Source organism: Crinia signifera, chromosome 1 (assembly GCF_055691185.1).
Source record: "Crinia signifera chromosome 1, ASM5569118v1, whole genome shotgun sequence".
In the NCBI taxonomy this organism is placed as follows: Eukaryota; Metazoa; Chordata; class Amphibia; order Anura; family Myobatrachidae; genus Crinia; species Crinia signifera.
The window spans coordinates 453,434,413-453,455,735 of NC_139217.1; the positions used below are offsets into that span (position 1 = coordinate 453,434,413).

Genomic DNA, 21,323 nt, shown 5'->3' on the forward strand with positions numbered 1-21,323 from the left:
GCCATGTGGTAACCGTAAGTTAAATTGCTGAGGAGGAACTGGCTGGTATCAGAGCCAGATTTATGTACATGGGGCCTGATTCAGAACATTGCTCATCTGAAAAGTTGCAGATGATTGTGAGTAGATAGCCGCCACCCACCCTGTGCAAATCCTGTGAGTGAATAGTGAACATTTTACAATCCACCATCCTGTCGTAATTAATTCACCATCAAAAGATATGGTACTTGTTTCCTAGCACGGTGCCTGACGGGTCCCATCGCATACCATAACTTAAGGTATGCGATGGGACCCGATCAGACCCGACCGACCCAATTTTCGGGTTTTAAAGACCTTCCTATATAATTTTTAAATCTGTCGCATTGCATGCCATTACAATGGCATGCGATGCGATGCGACGCGACGCGACTGAACCTATTTTACATTGGACCCAATGTTAAATGGCCCCCCAGATTTTTAATTGTATACCCACCCTGATGGTTAATTATTATGTCAAATGCCCCCCCATTGTTAACACAAGGCGACGATCAACGTAAACCCGAAGCGTGGCGAGCGCAGCGGTACGTGTCCTCCGACCTTTGCATACCCCCACTATCCACGTCGGCGTGGAGTTGATTTTATATAGTGTGGCGAGCGGACGTGAAATACATGTGAAGTAATGCGCGTCCGCTTGCCATGCTTCGGGCTCGGTGGCTCGCTGTGCTCGCCACACTATATAAAATCATCTCCACGCCGACGTGGATAGTGGGGGTATGAAAAGGTCGGAGGACGCGTACTGCCGCCCGTGGCGTACTGTCGCCACGCTTCGGGTTGGCGCGTGGCGTTAACAACGGGGGGGGGGGGGGGATTTGACATAGTAATTACCCATCATGCGATGTGACCGATTTTTCCGACTTAATGTCATACAATATGAATCGTGGCGCCGTGCTAGGAAACAAGTACCAAAGATATTACCGGTCTGCGCAAATGTATGTACAGTAAGTCCGACCCTTCCACAACTCTGCGACAGAAACCGGCTGATCGAGGCTGGAGCTGACGTCACACACACTCTCTTCAAACGCATGGGCACGTCTGCATTTTTTCTGACACTCCCAGAAAACAGCCAGGGTCCACCCCTTCTTGTCTGTCAAATTACGAGGGAATTGCAATTTTAGATATTTTTTACATTTCTGATGCTATTTTGGCCTGAACGCGAAAATGCACGATAGCGATCAACCCTGAATTGGGCCCCATATACCGTAGTGTATGAGCCCAAGGGTGTATGTGGGCATTATCCAAAGGTGCAGCGGTATATACTGCTGGGCATTTAGTGGGTTGTGATCAGTGATGTGCGCGCAGGTGGGGCAGAGTGTCTTCTGTCATACTTCAGTATACTCCAAAGTTTTGACTATAAAAATAGTTACAAGAATGCAAAAATAGTTTTGGTACTTGTTTAGTTTCACGACAGCAGTGCACGCCGCTCTAGCTATGAATCTTGGCAGCTTGCCAGACTGCCTTAAGCTACCTTATCAGCGTAGCGCCTATTTGAATCCTGGCAGCTTGCCAGCTGCCTTATTTCTGACATCTACGTTATAAGCTCCGCGGCAGCCCAGCGCTGACAGGTCATTGTGGCACTTGTAGTTCTACAGAGAAATAGACACCCCGGCAAACCGCTATAAAAGGTTGCCTCTGAATTTTGCGTCTGCTACTTAGACGCTATAGCGTCTAAGTACAGCTCATTTAGACGTTTTAGCTTAAAGCGTCTAAATTTAGATGCTGCGCAAACCGCTAACAAGGGCGCATCTAAATTTAGCCCTTTACATTGTCTAAATTTTAGTCGGGTATAGGGGTGCAGCATTATCCAAAAAAATACACAGACCAAAAATATTTAAAAAGCACTAGTAAACCTGTCTACAATGACACTTGTCGACGTAACAGCTGTCAACCTTGTTTATTCCACTGTCCACGCCAGCCCGAAGCGTGGCGAGCGCAGCGGTATGCATCCTCCCGACCTTTTCATACCCCCACCATCCACGTCGGCGTGGAGTTGATTTTATATAGTGTGGCGAGCGGTCGCGGAATATACATGTGAAGTTATCCGCGTCCCTTCGCGGGGCTCGCTTCGCTCTCCACGCTTCGGGCTCGGTGGTTCGCTGCGTTTGCCACACTACATAAAATCTACTCCACACCGACGTGGATGGTGGGGGTATAAAAAAGGTCGGGACAACGTGTACCTCGTCCCCTCCCAGGGTTTGCTGCGCTCGCCACACTTCAGGATGGCGTGGATGGTGGGGTTGTTTCAGGAACACATTCACACCTGCCATATCATACACCTGAGACCGTAATGACGACATTGGGGCAGGTCTGTGTCTCAGGTAGGAACTGTTGCCCCTGAAGAAATGACACTGCCTCCTCCTCAATCTGAGACAACGTAAAGATAGTCAGCCTCTCTGCAGCCATGTCTCCGATACGTCTGCCTCTCAGAGAATACAACAGCTGACTGACTACGCTAACTGTGTACCGCTCAATCTAAAAGCTGACTGACTTAGTCGCGAGAACTAGACGCGGTTTCTGACCGGGACGCTAATTCTGAATATCGCTAGACGCTTTTCAGTAAATACGATGATCGTACTGCCTACACTGACTACACTACGCTACTTCTGAATGACTACGCGCGATGCTGATAACGTAGATTACAGATGTAAAGCAGTTGGTGAGCTGCCAGGATTCAAACAAGCGCTATGCTGATAAACGTAGCTTAGAGCAGTAAGGAAGTTTGGCAAGCTGCCAAGATTCATAGCTAGAGCGGCACGTGCTGCCGCCGTGAAACTAAACAGGCACCATAGTTTTTATATCTTCTTTGTATTTTTCTTATTTTAATAGTCAGAACTCTGGCGTGTACTGAAGTATGACGGGAGACGCTCTGTCTCACCTGCCTGTACATAACTGAACCTTGGGAAACCTAACTGAATGGACAGACTATTGGAGTTTTACTTTTTTTTTTTTCATTCTGTTATTTAGAAAAATCTGATAATGATATTTAACAGTTTAGTATAATAACTTAAAGACAGATTTTTCACAATCTGCATTTCAGATTGGTATGTGTTGAAACACGACATAGTTGTTGACCGCAGTTCCCACCTATAAACTCCCCACCCCTACCCCAGTCTCCTCCACTTGTGTCACCCTCCCACCCCTCTGCTTGCCTGCCCAACCTCACCTGTTTCTGACTTCTCTCCCATCATGTTCCTAGTACCCCACTACAAATTCCTACTGCCTCCTTTTTCTCCAAGTCAACTCTTTACTCCATTCGCAATAAACAACCTTATTGCCCACCACAGGCAGTTTCTCTTCCTCCATGAGGAGCCTGCACCATCAATATACTTTGGGCCTAATTCAGACCTGATCCCAAGGCAAATTTGTTCTCAAAATGGTAAAAACCATGCTGCACTGCAGGTGGGGCAGATGTAACTTGTGTAGAGAGAGTTAGATTTGGGTGGGGTGTGTTCAAACTGCTTTCAAACAAATCTAAATTGCAATGTCAGAATAAAGCAGCCAGTATTTACCCTGCACAGAAATAAAATAACAATATAAGCAGTGGTGGCTCCAGAGGACGGGCTGCAGCACAGTCTAAAATTCAAATAGGGAAGCAACACCAACTGCCCTTGAGTCAGTTTGGAGTGGCAGTTGCTGGGCCTCCCCTATTTGAATTTTGAACTCCACTGCAGCCCCCCTGCTTGCTACAGTGTGGGGGACGTGTTGAGGGCAATCTTGCTCTTTGTATTCTGCCACTGGAAGGACCCAACAGCTCAGGGAGCTCTAGAAACGTCCCCAGGGTGATGGAGCATTGTTTGCCCCTAACATGACACTCCTCTGACCAAGCAGGAAGTCCCAATCCCTACCTCCAAAATTTTGAGAGTTCTGTTGTTCTGCAACAGGGTGTCTCTTAAGGTAGGCCACAAGATGGAAATGTAGCTTTTATGCAGCAACCATGTCACCCCAAAACTGCTTTGAACCGCCGTAACCTTCCTGCTCAGAACTGCACGCGTTTTGGGATTACAACTGCACATTTTTCAGTTTGTGTAGATATACAGTACACATTGGCTGATGGCCATTGAGGATAAAAGACACATTAACAAATTTTTGCTTTGGTGCCAAAAATTCTTGTAATGTAACTGGTGACACTGGTCACATGCTGCCGTACAGTGGTCTGCTCCCTGATATTGGGTTATTCATTTTACTATAACAATGTTTTCTCTTGTAGCAGAACAAAACTAATCTGTCAGCATGGTGCTCAGGGGCAGATTTATTAAGCTTGGTGAAGTGATAAAGTGTCTGGTTTTTATCAATGGCCAATCAGCTTCTACCTGTCATTTTTCAAACCAAGTCTGTAACTTCACAATTAGGAGCTGATTGGCCGGTGATAAAAACCAGACACTTTATCACTTCACCGAGCTTAGGAGACTGAGGGGTAGATTTATTTAACTCGGTGAAGTGATAAAGTGTCTGTTTTTTATCACTGGCCATTCAGCTCCTACCTGTGAAGTTACAGGCTTGGTTTGAAACATGAAAGGTGGGAGCTGATTGGCCGGTGATAAAAAAACAGACACTTTATCACTTCACCGAGCTTAATAAATCTGCCCGTCAGTCTCCGATCAGCCGCTTGGTGGGTAGTGTGACTCTCCTGTGAAAATGCAAACCATTTCCTTAAGTAGCTATTTCTTTTTTTTTTGTTATGTAAACTGTGATAGAATTGTATCCAGCCAACTGCAGTAATAAAGGTAACACTGTGGAGAACGATGGCCGCAGTCTGTGGGTACAATTGGTACTGGTGCAAGGGGTAATATTCGGCAAAAGCTGAAACTGTAACCACAGGCCCGGTACAACTTACCGGTGTAGATCCACTGAAAGACATAGAAGTGGTGAAGCCCTGGGGCAGGTAGAGCCTAGAGAGAAGGCGGAAGATGTAGCCAGCGAGCAAGAGTAGTTTTAGATGAGGGAGGAGGGACCTGCTTGTAGGAGATTACATGCAGGGCCAGGTACAGGCGCCGCTTGCCAGGCTGGGAATTGGCAGCACAAGCGATTTATGGAATTACTGAACACGGTACGAAGTGCGTATGCGCCAGCCGTTAGACTGAGGGCAGTAAGCATTGGCAGCCGTGTACCGGGGCAGGGAAGTGCGGGGGTGGGTGTACATTAAACGGTGCAGCCTTTAAATGTTCGCTGGGCTCTGAACACTTGCAAACCAGAGAGCAAGTCTGAATACGGCCCACAGATGTGTCCACATACATATAATTTCCTGTCACCTTAAACAGCGACTCTGTAGCACCGGGCAACTCTTTTTTCCAGTTAAATGTGACTTATTCAAATGGAGGCACAAGCAGTTTCTGATGATTAAAATGATATGCAGCATGCCTACGTTCATTGTACAATTATACGATGTCCATGTCGACATAGACACTAAACCAATGAAAAAGTGGCGTTGGCCTTTTCTTGTGCTGAACATGTTTATGCGACCGTCTGTCAATGTCGAGCTAGTGTTTACAGTATGTTGACCATTCTTAGGTGTCCACCTTGAAACTCTCGTCCATCTATACCATAACCAGACTCTCTCCTAGCCTGCTGAATATGAAGTTTGGCTGTGCGTTTCTCAGAGGTCTGTCCACGGATACGTCTTACATTTATCACAAGATAAGGCTCTCCTTAACCCCCGCTTGCCCTAAGTGTAGCCAACCAAACACATACATCTTTCACAGTATCCAGGATTGTCTATTTTTGACATTTAATTAGTCAATATGTTGAACAGCACTTCATTAATTATGTTCCTTCTAGCCCTGAGTGGGCTGTCTTGGAAGCGTGTTGATGCTGATCATCGTATCCCCAGAGAGGGTAAGATCTGATTGCTGAGTACCATTGGAAAGAAAACCATTATACAGGACCGGGTAATGAGTACATCTGTAAGTGCCCCTTATGGGTTTTTTTTTATCTATTTTTCTTTTCCATATGGTTTGCGGAGGCGGTGTGAAACGAAGAAACATATGCGGAACATTTCTTTATGGTTTGGGAATTTTATATAGATAATTTACCATTAGTTACTGGCGGTGGTGGCTGTGTCCAGACAGGCACTGCCACTCACCATGGCCGCCACCTGCTGCCCTCCACCTCTGGCTGCAGCCGATGCCACCCCAGGGGAGAGCTGGATTAAAACGGAACCTCTTAGAAGCTTAATTGACAGGGGTTGCTGTGATTGGACAGCAGCTGGTTCTGCTGTCCAATCACAGCAGCCCCTGTCAATGAATCACTAGAAGTGCCGCTTTTACCATTATTTTTAATCAGCTTTTTTTAACTCACGGCTTAGCCCTGCCCCTTCGCTTCATCCTGCTTACACTTGTTAGCGTGAGGCACACTTATCGGTGCCTCACAAACTATTTCACTTGTTCAAATTGCTAAAATAATAGAAAGAGAACACTTCTGAAACAGAATACGAATTTTAGGTATATTCTTGTATTATTTTAAACAAATTTACAAGGGAAGCACTGCCTCCCCTGACTGCATGTCCCTGGTACTGGGAAGATGTATCCAAACCCCGGTAGGGACAAAGTGGAGAATTTGCCCAAAGTAAATATTCAACTTCTGTTTATAAATGACAGAAGCTGATTCGTTGGACTGATTTGGGCAGCTTCTCCACGAATTGATACTTCCCCCCCCACCAAGACGCAAATTCATCAGTTACAACATATTCAATCATACGGTATCAATTAGGAACTGTAGCAGGGGAGCCCCCTGTTTATTTCTATATGGGAAGGTTCATTTGCCTAGTCTCCCCTTTTGCTAACATTTTTTAATTTTTAGATTTTCATGGCATGTAAATCCCTCACTCACTCATGATATATTTCACTTTTCCTTGAGCAACTTTCTGGACACCTTTTTTCTACCTTTTTTATATTGTATTTTACTATGCTCTTATATGGGGGGGGGGGTGTAACGTGACTGGGTGGGAATTGTGGCAAAAGAGTTTTTTGGTGGCCAAGACCCTTTATCGAGGTCATGGCCCCCACTATATAGTGCTGAGGTTACCGGCAGTATACAGGAAGAGTCACGTAATTTGTCGCCCCCTACAGCCCACTTTCCTCACAATGGGCCTTATTTTGGTTCATTCTTTCTGACAAAATCCTTCTTAGATGGACAAAACCATGTGCACTGCAGGGGGGGCAGATGTAACATGTGCAGAGAGAATTAGATTTGGGTGAGTAATTTTGTTTCTGTGCAGGGAAAATACTGACTGCTTTATTTTTACACTGCAATATAGATCTCACTTTGAAGTAAAACCCCACCCAAATCTAATTCTCTCTGCACAAGTAACATCTGCCCCACCTGCAGTGCACATGGTTTTGCCCATCTAAGAAGGATTTTGACAGAATGAACCAAAATAAGGCCCAATGTCTCAAAAAAAGGCTTGTCTACCCTTACAGGTGTCCAGGATGGTCACTATATTTTAGGTATCCTCCCGGCCGATACGGGAGTGTAGGCAATATGGTGCAAAGTCTTGTAGGTTTCTACTGTATCTTGTTTCTGCCTGGTGATACCTCCAAAAGAAACCTTATTTGAAAGAAAAAGACACACAATCAGAAGAGTCAGGCAGCATTCCTACCTCCCAGGCTGAAGCCAGACAGTCAATGGCCGTGCGCATGCAGATTGTTGGATATTTGGAGTTATCCGCCACTCAGAAAGCGAACAGCCATTCACTGTATGGAAACATGTGGTGCGACAGTGCAGGTCCGCAAAAGAGTAAGTTTTGATTTTTCCTGTGTGGGTACAGGCCCCAGAAAATTGCTGTGCCCAGGGCTTTTTAAATAGCTCTCGACAGCATACCCAACTGTACAGCTGTGGTTGTGAGACAAAGGGCATGCTATTAATCAGTAGCGCCACAAGCCAGGTGCAGGGCGCCGGGATCTGGGGGGGGGGGGGGGCGCCGGCGCCACCACCGCCACCAAGTCTGCCTATCAAAAAATTAAGAATGTCTATGAGGATTCTTGATGTACTTAATGCAGGTGGCGGCTGTGGAACTTCTAAGTCCTCACCTCCATACCTTCCTTTGAAGCATACTTTCCTACTTTGCTGCCTTGTACTCTGTTGTAGGTGGCAAAGGGGTGGGTGCTGGGGGCCTCCAGGGAAAGCAGGGGACTAGCCCACCTCCCCGGGAGGCTGAGAGGACCTCACAATTTTTTAGCCTCCCTGCCATTCCAGAATGTTAGGCAGGTATGCCTAAAGGGTTTGGAAAGTGGGTATTGGTGGCAGTATGGGGGGGGGGGGGGCAGTTGGTTGAATAGAAGTCTTACACCGGCCCTGACTACACACAGACTCGTCCCCAGGGGCAGCCAGCTCTACATCTCTGGGGATGCTGGACATGCCCCCTTAAGTGAAGAAACAGAAATGGCACAAGGCCACTCCCCATTAAATTAGGCCACGCCTTCTTTTATGTTGGCTGCGGCAGGGGGTGTGTGTGTGTGTTAATGCAGAGTACGCTTTTGGCCTATAAATACGATTTCATTAAAAACTAGAGGTGAGCGGTCACTCTGGGGTCAATCTCTGATCTCCAAACTGAATATTGTATAATTTTTGATGGCATCGAAGTTCCTCACTCATGATCGATAGTACCGGAAGTACCGCTAGGCAACATTGTGGGCTGGATTACGTCAAATTGCCACAAAAACATTTACTGTACTATAGGGTTACAAATAATTCCTTTGGGGGCTTGATGGAAACATCAAGCCCCCAAAGCCATTCTTTGTAACCCTATAGTACAGTAAATGTTTTTGTTTGCAGGTCTAATCAGTCCATAATAATTTATTTTTCAGCTGAATTTTTGTTCTGTTTTTTTTTTCAGGTACAGAAACGAATGACCCTTAAGTCCCTGATGTTGGCTCTTGTAACGATGCCGTCACATTACCGCTACCTGTGTGTGAGTCACCTCATTGGATGGACGGCTTTCCTTGCCAATATGCTGTTCTTCACGGACTTCATGGGGCAGGTGGGCGACACAAAGCTGCAATCTGCATGGTTACCAAATACACGTTTGAATTTCCTGGTATATAACCTCATAAGGTTGAGGGAACCCTCCCAGATTCAGGGATGATGTATGGGGTGGGCAGCGTTTCAATCAGAACTAAACAAGTTTGGTAATTGTGATGCAACATACTGTAATGTTCTCATGTTGGGAAAGCTCAGTGGAGGTGTGCGGGTGGATCAGTGGAGGTGTGGAGGTGGATCAGTGGAGGTGTGTAGGTGGATCAGTGGAGGTGTGTAGGTGGATCAGTGGAGGTGTGTGGGTGGATCAGTGGAGGTGTGTGGGTGGATCAGTGGAGGTGTGTGGGTGGATCAGTGGAGGTGTGTGGGTGGATCAGTGGAGGTGTGTATGTGGATCAGTGGAGGTGTGTAGGTGGATCAGTGGAGGTGTGTAGGTGGATCAGTGGAGGTGTGGAGGTGGATCAGTGGAGGTGTGGAGGTGGATCAGTGGAGGTGTGTAGGTGGATCAGTGGAGGGGTGTGGGTGGATCAGTGGAGGGGTGTGGGTGGATCAGTGGAGGGGTGTGGGTGGATAAGTGGAGGTGTGGATCAGTGGAGGTGTGGATGTATGTAGGTGGATCAGTGGGGGTGTGTAGGTGGATCAGGGGGGTGTGTAGGTGGATCAGTGGGGGTGTGTAGGTGGATCAGTGGAGGTGTGTAGGTGGATCAGTGGGGGGGTGTAGGTGGATCAGTGGGGGTGTGTAGGTGGATCAGTGGAGGTGAATGCCAAAATACAGACCGGACAAGGTGCGAGCTGATGAAGATGCAAGTAGCAAATAAAATGTACAGCTAGGAAGAGGGACGTCCGCCAAGAACCGCAATCCCAGTACAGCTGCAATTGGAAGTTTTTGTGGGCTGCATGCAAAAGCAGTCGGTATTTACCCAGAAATATAAATGTACTTGCATTTCCACATGGTTTGGTCCAGGTGCATTTACGTTTTTTGTTACTACCACTGACCTAATATTCAGGGCCTGATTCAGGAATGGACACAAAGATGATGGTCCATGCCAGTGAGTGATATTTGACAGGCTGTGCGTGCTGTGAGCATATTGGGCCTGCATGAAGGAGCCGCTGCGATTCTGCTCGCAATGATGAAGGGACCATTTGGGAGGGTAACGGGGAGTAGTTTAAAAGCACTGGCATGGCTGTTTTCAGGGGTTACAGTATAAATGATTGACAAAGTCTTGGTCGACCACTAATGGTCGACAGTTGACACAAGTTTATGGTCGACATAGGCAAGGTCAACAGTCAAAAAGTTGACTGATTTTTTTGGGTGTCTGTGTAAGCATATGTCAACATGGTGTGAAGTTTTCTTCACCTTTATTTTGTGCCGACAGGGCATGGAGGGAGAGTAGAACAGTGTGCCCGAGGCTTGGTAAGCGCAGAGAGCCATGCAAGGGGACACGGTATACTTCAACGGTGCCCATGTCGAATATGTCGATATTAGGGAGAAAACAATGTGAAACTCGTGTTGACCTAATGCTTGTGCCCGCCTTCCAATGATGTCGACCCAACCCATGTCAACTTTCTGTGGTCCAACCAATGTATATTGACCCAATGACCCATACCCGGCCAGGCTCCTGCACCGGACACGGGAAGGCTGTTATCTGCACAGACAGTTCCTGGTACAGACATTGTGCCCTTTAATAGCTCTCAGAAACAATACCAGGCAATGTATGTACAGTATATAATGTATGTATGTATGTATGTATGTATAAGCCACCAGAGGAGAATACTCAGGACATTGTTTTATTATCTTCTGAATGAAACGTGCCTGTAACTGACAGATTTGTGATCATTCTGTAGATTGTTTACCATGGAAATCCATACGCACCGCATAACTCCACGGCATACCTAATCTACGAGCGCGGTGTGGAGGTTGGCTGCTGGGGCATGTGCATCAATGCCATCTCGTCATCTGCGTACTCCTGTAAGTAACTGAGCCAGCATGCTGTGCATCATATCCGCAGCTTTATATACACGAGTCGCTTCTCCCTGCTTTGCTTTGATTACTTTTCTTTTTGAGGATTTCTGAATCGCTTTACTTACCCAGCATGAATACTGTACATGAGTGATGGACTCTGACAGCACTGCACAGTAGCCGAACGTAGGCGTATTAGGGATGGCCATCGTTGCCTTGATCATCAATGGGAAAAAGTGCAACTGACCATCGATGGTCTATAACTATGCAATGGATGACCATCGATGTTTTTACATGTCGATGGTCATCCATTTTCTCTTACTGATTGGCCTGTGGGCCAATCAGAATATGGGGGCGGGGCTTCAGTTAAATTAAACTATTCGTTTAACCTTGACATCGATGGTGGGAAACCATCTGGTTCTCCCCCATCGATGGCAAAACTATTCGACATCGGCCATCAACCATCGATGTTTTCTAATCATCGTTGGTCGATTGCGTATTTATATCAGGTACAGTGACCTTAGGACCAGGGGCGCACCCTGCTCCTATAGTATTCTTGCCTTGTGCCATCACGTGCGTCAATCCTCTGCCAGCAAAGAATTCCCAGATTCCTTTTCTGGAAGATGGCACAACGCAGTGAAAGTGAAGTCTTTTGAGCATGCACCATATTTCTGGACCAAGGAGGAAGGAAGCTATAAGTGAAAGCCCTTTATACACTTTGCACCACCCTTATTGCGTTAGTGTAAAGGGCTGTGGGGGAGATTCTTTAAACTAAAAATGCGGTAAAAACCCCTTTATCGGGTTTTTACCGCATTTTGGGATGCTCTAAGTATCCCCCGCCGGGTTATCACGACGGGTGGCATCGCCAGAAAAATCTGGCGATGACCCATAGAAGCCTATGGGCTTCTACCGCGACCCACCGCCTCCCCGCATCGACCACCCCTCACCTGTGTCCGGGCAACACAGTGCTGTGCTGCCCGGACCTGTGACCTCCTCCTCCCTGCACTATGATCCTCTTCCGGGTGCAGGGAGGAGGAGAGCCCGGCGCAGCAGCAGCAGCAGCGCCGGGTAAGGGAGGGAGGGGAGATTCTACGGGTCCTGATGGGACCCGCTGTCTCTCGCCGCAAAGGGCAGCTCTAAACGCAAGAGCTGTCCTTTGCCATAATTATCACATATGTTAGAGCATATGCGATAATTATGTAGGCGATTGGGGGGGCGATATGCGGCGGTAAGGGGGGGGTGGGGGCGATATGCGGCGGTAAGGGGGCGCGGATGTTAGAGCATCCCCTCTGGGTCCCCTATTGGATCATAAGCAGCTTCAAAAATTCCAAGAGCTTATTATGGCTTCAGAACAAATTGGTTGGACCCAGGTGGTGAGAGAGGTTTCTCCTAACTAGAAGTGTATCTCCGGATGTGCAAAAGGGCATTTCTGTCTTAAAGCGGAAATGAATGGTTTCTATTCATTCATTAGAGATCTTTTTGTTAAACAAAAAAGTTTACTAGAACAATCCAATCGGCGAAACGTACGCCTGTTTCATGTTCTAGACAGCAGATCAGGATGCCCTGTGAATTATTTATTCCTGTGAATGGCTGGGTAGGGGTCCAAGTGCTTTGCTTTTTCCAGGGCCTACAATGCTAAGATGACCCTGCACATAGTGCCACATTCTAAAGGCCCGTACACACTGGGCAATTTTGAGCTGAAAGCAGCTCAGTTTTGTGTTTGAGCTGCTTTCGGCTTAAAAGCCAACCAATGTGTACCGTCCACCCCTGGGAAAATCAATTGGACGGGCGAAAATCGCTCAGTGTGTAATCTATGCACTGAGCAATTTTCAGCCAAGCGATTTTCCCCATCATCGCTCTGCATACATGGTGGGCAAATATGGCTAGTGATTTTGCACCTTTACCCTGTCAGTTCCAAAAGTACCTAACCATAAATCAAAAACAAATGAAAAACCAACCTTTTGACAGTCGACCTTTTGACCCTGTTGACCTATCAACTGGCGTTTCTGATGTTGACCTATTGACCGTTTAATCGACTGTCGATCATCCATCCAGATATCAAGAAACTTGGGATTCTATCTTGAGAAACTCTTCTTACTATACAGTAAGATACACCAGATTTTTTTTTCCAAAGGGAATTCTAGTCCTAACACCCCCCCCCCCAGACACTTCAAGCCATATATATCAATGCGGAGAACATCAATTGCAGTGAATCTCATTCAATAACTTCCCCCATAAGAAGCACAATGGCCCTTACTCTGGTTGGTGCGGTTCTGTCCGTGTGCGGTTGGACGGCTGATGTTTGGTGTTTGCGCATGTGCAGAGGCGTATCTGCGCATGTGCGAACGCCGCGCACGTCCGAATACGGCGTGAATTTTGTACAGAAAACGATCGGTTGAAACACTCCGAACAGGGGGTGGAGAGGGGCGTGAAGGACTGTTTGGGCTCATTACCATATGCGTACGCCCCGCGTTTCATGGGCGTTCCCATGAAAAAGCTGGGCGTACGTATGGTAATGCGGCCGTGACGCATGTGTGGGGGGCGGACATATGATATAGCCGGATGCCAGCTGCCCGTCCATATCCCTGCTTTTGCACAGAGAAATGCCTGAGTGGTCTGGAGCACTCGGTGCTGCCTGACCACTCAGTCCTGCATTCGACGGTCGGCGACCATCGAATGATGGGGGAGGTTCCCAGAGATGGAGGAGGTGTTCACATGAAAAATCCACTCGCGGTCCGTTCGGTCGGCGTCGGTCGGACGGTTTCAGCAATCCGTACGGAAGGCGGGGCTAAGAACGCTCGGTTCCTGTCCGAAAATACGCATCCGACTGCACCAACCAGAATAAGGCCCAATGTTCCTGGTTATTGAATAAATACCAAGGACAGAGTCTCCCTATGGCATCTCCATCTCCGGTTCGAGATAGCAGATGTAATAAATAAGAACATGTTGTTAAATAAAGCTTTTTTTTTCTTATTTTAAGAATATTAATTAAAAAAATGATCTATTTTATGCAGTCTGCAATGGAAAGCCCCATACATGAAAATGCCAGTTCACACATAACCAGTAGGGACCCTGACTGGGTGCCAATGCAGAAAGATAATGCTTCCAAAGTCCGTTGTCACTACAGAATGGAGTATTGCCCAGCTATCAATTCAAATATGTCCAAAAGGCTCTGATCAATGCAGGTGATTAAAGCCATACTAATAGTTTAGTTGAAATAGATAATAAGTCAATAAAAAACTTCTCCAACCAGCAAATCACAGGCCCAAGGCCAGTACTGGTAATTGAAGGTGGAGTGTTTAAAGTAAAGCATTGATTACCCTTGAAAAGTTAATCTAATGCATGGAACAATCTATTAAAAAACAAGCTTCCAAATGCAAAGTGTGCAATAGGCGCAAGAAGCTATATAAGCATTATATGCTATATTATATAGGGTTGTTGTATCAGAGCTCAGGCTGTAATCATTGTTACTTTTACTCAAACACACACACACACAATCTTGGCAAAGACCGTAATGAAAATTGGTGTATGATGGAATTGTCCATGGATCCACACTTGCGTTGAATATTAAAAAGGACATTCACAGTTTTATAAACCAAGCACTTCATTGACAAGGACTGCAACTTTTGTGGCTGAAGTGCTTTGTTTGTTTGAGTCCCAGAAAAGAAAACCATTTTTAGTGTCTTGTTTAAACCAAGCTACCACTGGGCTTAAGACTAAAGGGGTTGATCTACTAAGATGGGAGTTATATTGCAGATGAGATGTTGCCTTAGGCAACCAACCATATTATGATTATCTTCTAGATGGTGCTAAAAAAAGAAGTGGATTCTAATTTTGTTATGGGCAACCTCCCATCTTCAATAGAACCCCTTATTAGAAGAAGGAAAAACCACAGTTTTAAACATCATCACAGCTGAAGATTGTTATGATTCTCATCATCACCCTCATCAAAGATGTTAAAATTATCATCTTACAATCTTTGCTTATACCCACTGGAATCCAATCTTACAGTCTCTGTAATTTGGAGAAAATGTCTTCTTTATTTTGACGAGCATCTGTATTCCTACATTATTTGGCAGTAGCATCCTGTTCCAATAGATCACAAGGTTCCCTGCTGTAGGAAACTCTTTACACAAGTACATAGTAGGTAGTTAGTACAAGGGGCTCTGGTGGCAAACGCAGGGGGGTTTTCAAATGTAATGCAAAATCTCCCACTGTACAGGGCATTGGAGTAAGTACTGGAGTCCGGGGGAGCAGTGACAGCCCTGTTTTTGATGGCTTTTACAGCCAGATTGGCGGTAAGTTGCTACCAGCCAGCGGTCAAAGAATGGCATAAGCGGTCATTGTGGGGCACCCGCTTCTGGTAGGATGGCGGTTGTGTCCTGCCCATGCGGATGGACAAGGGGCGTTCCTGTGCAGGAGCGCCAATTGCTCTGCTAGGTTAAAGGGTGGGGAGTCCTGCACAATACAGGTTATGCAGAAAGGAGGCGGTGGTGAGCCCCTCCTGGAGTTTTTGGAGTTAAGATAAAGTTGACTGGGCTGGCGTTTGGTAGCGACTTGTTTTTTTTGCCAAGTTCCACATTTAGATTAATTTAGTTTAAATCTAGTCCAAATGGCAGCTACAAAATTTAGTTAAACATGGTCACCTAACAATAAATGCTTGTTGACATTTTAATCTTAGCACTTGGTTTTCCATGTCATTATTTATTGTCTGTGTGAGTTATTTGGTGTTGGTATGAGTTATTGTAAGTTAAATTAGCTTAAGTTAAGGATAAAAAATATGGCACAATAAGTTATGGGCGCCTTTATAAATTAAGATAAGTGGTCAGTAATAGGTTAAACATAATAAATAAATAAATACACAAACATAATATATCCAGTAATGCACTTTCTAAGCTCACAATCTCCCACTTTACTTTAAGGCTCCTGTCTCTTCCTACTGCCAGCTACTCTCTGATCCATTGCGCTGTTTGAGGGCTCAGATCCACACATACAGTAAATGTGGTAGTATAAGCTGGTACACTGGGCATGTGCAGCAGCTCTGCTCTGTCCCTTACACTGCATGATGTGGTGGCAGCTCTACTGATCATATTATATACCAGTGCTATTACTGTCATAATTTAAGGCACTTGCCAAGATGAGGGGGTTTCCAGGCAACCAGAAACCATCCTGCGTTTGCCTATGGGCTCCAAATTGACTCATTTCTTCTTCCAGTATTCAAAGGGCCTGTGTAGGATGATAATCTGTACATTATCATTAGAGTAATCCTCCAGCTCTCTATTGATGCTTACTTATGAGATTGAGTCACTGCATGTCAATAAATGAGGGACATTATTTGAGCCCTGACCAGATTTAAAAATGTTTCACTCTGGTGCATTGAGGCGACTTATTATTATTTTTTTTGTTAAATCTTTTTATTAAAGAGTTTTCAAAATACATAATCAAATGTATAGAATGTGTGTGACAATAGAAGCGACATAATAAGAGGTGTCATTAAGTTCAACAAGAATAGACACCAACACTAGTCCATAGAAATATCAAAACATGGACTGTAGATTACAGTAGATCAAAGCAAATATATGGTAGAACAATCCAAGATACTGTTTGAGATGTTATAAAGAGAGTCAATACTAAACAACATCTATTAGAGGGGTAGAACATAAGGGGAGGGGGGGATAAGGTTGTAGCCGGACCAAGATCAATAACCAGATAAAGTCAAGAGGAACATTAGGTGTTAAGGCCCCCATACTTCGAGGCAATTTGGTCCAATTTGACCAATCGGCCCGTTAAATCGGACTAAATCGCCTCTCCCTGACATGCCGTCAGGTCCGATGCGCGGTCCCGTGCGTAACGGACCCGACCAGGTGGTCGGACTGGCAGGCTGTCCGACCACCCGTTCCTCCAGGTGGCGAGGTGGGTGGGAAGCAGGGACGCATGCGATCCATCACAACGGCTCGCAAGGTATCGGGTGTCCGTACACTGCTGCGAGACATCGCAGGCAGTATACGGGCACCTTTAATTAGAGGACGTGAGTAGGCTTCTATTGGGAGCCCACTCAGTGTTGTCGAATATCCAGAAAATATGACGTTGGGTAGTTTTTAATCGAGCATATCAACCCCAGGTATTGTAGAATTTAGGTACAGTATGCCTTTTTTCAGTGTGGTAGTAGCAGATTTTCGGTCAAAATATAATAGTTGGATCATTTTCCTATGAACCTCAGCTAAAGAGGGGTGATGGGTGAGATATCCGGTATTATCTTTTTGGCTACAGTGAATAATATTGTCAGACGAGGTGTTTAAGCGACGTTTCTGGGTACCCAGATTCCAATTACAGAAATTATCACATAAGCAGGCTAGAGGGTCAGGATGCACAAGTCATTTGAACATACAATAGAAAAAGAACAATTGGGCTCAATAAGTGTGTGCCAAATTAAATATCAGTCCTATGATCACCAAAATTGGAAATGCAGCACCCAATAGTCATTTGGAGTTAATTACTTAATGAAACAGATTTTCTCGGGAAGAGCGCGCTAGACCAATTTTTATTCAAAGTATAAATTTATTATACACCAATATTAATAAAAAATGAACAATGAATAATTATCACATAAAACAATAAATAATTTCATTGGAAAAAATCAGCACAACCATAGTCCTATATATATAGCCTTATTTAGGCAATTATTGTTCTCTTTGTTAAAGCACTTAAAAAAAAAAAAGATTATTTGCATAGTTACCGTCCGTATCTTTGTTTAGGGGGGAGCAGTCCTGATCTTACTTAGATCTGCGGTGCAGCAAATAGTAGGAATGTGTCCCAAATAATTTCAATGTCCCCCTGCACCTCTTTGCTCTTGGAGTAGATGGGCTCTATCACAGATGAGGGCAATTAAGGACAGTGCAGCTGGACTGACAGCAGAGTTTGTTTGCTGGCTTGGATTGATGCTAACATCAGTCTACTTAGCTGCTTGCTCCTGGCGTCCAAGCTGGCCGGTGGTGTAGGAACAAGCTGGGCTGCTGTCACTTGAGGATGTGCAAAGTTAACCGGATCCAGGATCGTCGGCACAAAGGGGTTCACCCAAAATGAAAATAGGCTTACTTGAAGCGTTTCTCCGCTAAATAGAGTTCTGCGGTTTCCTCCTGATATTTTCAGGGGATACTTAATATTTGCGGCTAACCAGATTTAGGTGCAAATCTAGCATGATAAATGGGCCCCTTTGTGTGTTTCCTGTAAGCCCGCTAAGTGGATACCTTGTATTATCAGACACAGGAGAATTTTCTTTCTTTTTCATAGGGGAGTTGAAACCACCTATGTTCCAGGAACCTATTTTCAATTCAGCCATAGTGGTCTATGAAAGTAGTGCATCGAGAGACAACCTAGGGAAGGGGGAAAGGGAAGAGATGGGGGAGGAATGGCAAGTGGGGGAGAGAAACATACAGGGGAAAAACAAATAAAAAAATCAACTGAAATACCATGTAAAACAGTATTATATTTCATAGTTGGTCTTGGCGCTCACACTCATAAGTAAAATTGCAAGTCTAATAGACCAGGGCAACTCCCTTCCGGCCAAAGCAAAGATCCAGTAGAAAAAAAAAACCTAAGTTTTGGTATCAAGTCTCTCCTGCAAAACACATTGACAGTGGTGGCAGGGCCAGTGCTAGGGTGTCCGAAGCCCTCCTGCAAACCATAAATTTTGCGCCCTTTCACATTGCCATTGCAACAAGCTGCAGACCAATTGTGGGAGCGTATGCAACACGCGATCCTATGGAGGATCTCGGGTGCATGTACATGTATGCATACACCATCTCAGTGCTGTGTCCGCAAAATGTTGCAGGCGCTAAAGGTGCCCATACACACTGCGAGAATCGCATACGTTATGGGCTAGATCGCATCGCACGGCATGCACGCAATGTGTGTGTGCGATGTGATCCAAAAGCAGTACAAAAAGTGTGTGCAGCACATACTTTTTGTACTGTGCGATGCAATGCCCGCTGGAGCGCACATCGCATCGCACGCTGCTGTTGCAGCGTGTATGTCCACCTTTAGGCACATAACCCAGCCCATTATTTAAAAAGTGTCTAAATTAATATTAAATCTACAATAATTAAAAAATTTGTTAGAAACATGTATAATAAAAGTCTCACTGTTCTAACTCTTGTGCAGTCCCTACTCTTCTATCTGCATAGGCAGGACGCTATTACACCCCTCTAGTGACTGAGGGGGAAAGGAGGGGAGAGAAGGAGGAGATGGAAGAAGAGGGGGCGGAGTGTTGAGGACTGGCAGTGGCACTGGCACAGCACACTGAGAAGAGGGAAGGAAGGGGAGGCGGCGCTGCTGGCTGTTCGTCATTTGATTGACAGCTGACGCAGGGAGCAATGGGTAGGGGGCGGATCCGGACATGACATGTCATCCAGGCATTCACAGATAGCGCTACATGCCTCAGCCCAAGTGTCTGTGAGGAAGAGGGGGAAGGAGGAGGACAGTGTGTGCACGGTGCAGGGAGCTGCTCAGCCTCTCCATACTGCCGCTATTGTCAGACAGGCGCTGTGGGCAGCTTGCAGGAGGCAGTGTCAATGAGGGCTGAGGCAGCTTTAGCAGAGCAGGGAGGGAGACAGCGCCTTTTCAGCATGGCGCCCCCCTGCTTTGCAGGAGCTGCTGAGTGGGTAGCGCCAACCCTGAGTGGTGGTACAATGGGGGGCGATTCAGACTGGATTGTTCATCTATGAATTCGCTCTGCTGGCCAATGGTGTGGGAGGGAACGCCTTTGACGAGAATAATAATTTCCGGCGAAAAGATGTAAAACTCATGTCGACCTTTTGACTGTCGATTTTCGTCATCCCAATGCTTATGTTGACCTTTCAACCCTGTCAACCTTCAGCGGTCACCCTAATGTATGTTGACTTTCATAGGGTTGGTCTAGTGACCGTATCCCTCTTCTATCTATTTATTTTTACAATAATATAAAGAATCGGTACTTATGTAGTAACTGGGCTGCCGATTTTTTGATTGTATGCCTTAAGTTAAGGCATACAATCAGATGCGATGCGATGCGATATCGCATCGCATCGCATCGCATCGCATCCGATATCGGATGCGATGACCCGATTTTTCCATAGGAATCAATGTTAAAATGATTCCTATGGAAAAATGGGTCCTTTTCATACCCCTACTATCCAAGTGGGCATGGAGTTGGATATAAACCTGTGGCGAGCGTAGCGAGCCACCGAGCCCGAAGCGTGGCGAGCGAAGCGAGCCCCGCGAGGGGACGGTATTCGTCCCCTCGCGGGGCTCGCTTCGCTCGCCACGCTTCGGGCTCGGTGGCTCGCTACGCTCGCCACAGGTTTATATCCAACTCCATGCCCACTTGGATAGTAGGGGTATGAAAAGGACCCATTTTTCCCATTGAATTCCATGTTAAAATGGACTCAGTCCATTTTAACATTGATTCCTATGGAAAAATCGGGTCATCGCATCGCATCGCATCGAATCGAATCGCATGGTCGCATGCGATGCGATGCGATCTCCCGATCCGAGCCGATTTAGAAATCGGCAGCCCAGTTACTACATAAGTACCAAAGAATCAAAAATGTCACTAAATGATGTACTAAAGGTATTCCAAGGCGTGATCCTAGCAGTTCTACAAATCCGTAATTTATTTCCACAAAACCTGGAACACAGTGACACTACCAATAATAACTTTGGTACCAATAGAAGTTCTCCATTTCCGGCTTGGCGTGCTGAATATTGCAACTTCAGTCTATTATTTACAAGATGTGCCACAAAGAATATGTGGAAGAACAGAACATGTGTGAAATGTCCTTCTGTTGTTCGTAGTGTGCCCTTGGATCTAATGTTTTTGCATCCCGACTCAAGCCTACTGACTGTCGATACCCTGAAGACCACACAGTTCAGATGTTTGATCCTGATTAAGGCTGAACACTGGCTTTTAATCTCCACCTGAGCAGTAATCTGAATTGACTGGACTTGGGAGGTTGATGAACTCAATATAATGTTTTCTTAAGCCTTGTCCTTCAATATGATCTATTCAAATCTTATTGAGTGTAGACATCATATCAGGTTTTTATGTTTAACTACAAACTCTTTAGACCCATTAAATCTTACTGAGCTGTTATTCACAGTTGAACTTTTTTCTTTAGGGAAGATGATTAGGTGCCAGGGCTCGTGTTGCAGAGGCTATCATAGGCTAGAGACTTGGGCTTATATGACCAGGGCCGTCTTTCCCATTGGGCTTAATGGGCAGTTGCCCAGGGGCCCAAGGATAGTAGGGGCCCACCACAATGGAGAAGATGGCACTGTCCTAGGGAAAGGCGGCAGGCGGTGTGTAGCGGGAATCCTGGCAGCG

The 21,323-nt window shown here is 45.8% G+C and overlaps 1 protein-coding gene across 2 annotated transcripts in view; it reads left to right on the forward strand.

Annotated features, from left to right (window-relative positions):
- Window positions 1-21,323, forward strand: part of SLC45A2 (solute carrier family 45 member 2) — a 71,357-nt gene that overhangs the window by 37,439 nt on the left and 12,595 nt on the right. For both annotated transcript variants that reach the window (XM_083155008.1, XM_083155005.1), the window contains 2 exons: window positions 8,864-9,007; window positions 10,849-10,972. In XM_083155008.1, the coding sequence (XP_083011134.1) occupies window positions 8,864-9,007; window positions 10,849-10,972 (268 nt within the window). The remainder of the gene's footprint in view (window positions 1-8,863; window positions 9,008-10,848; window positions 10,973-21,323) is intronic.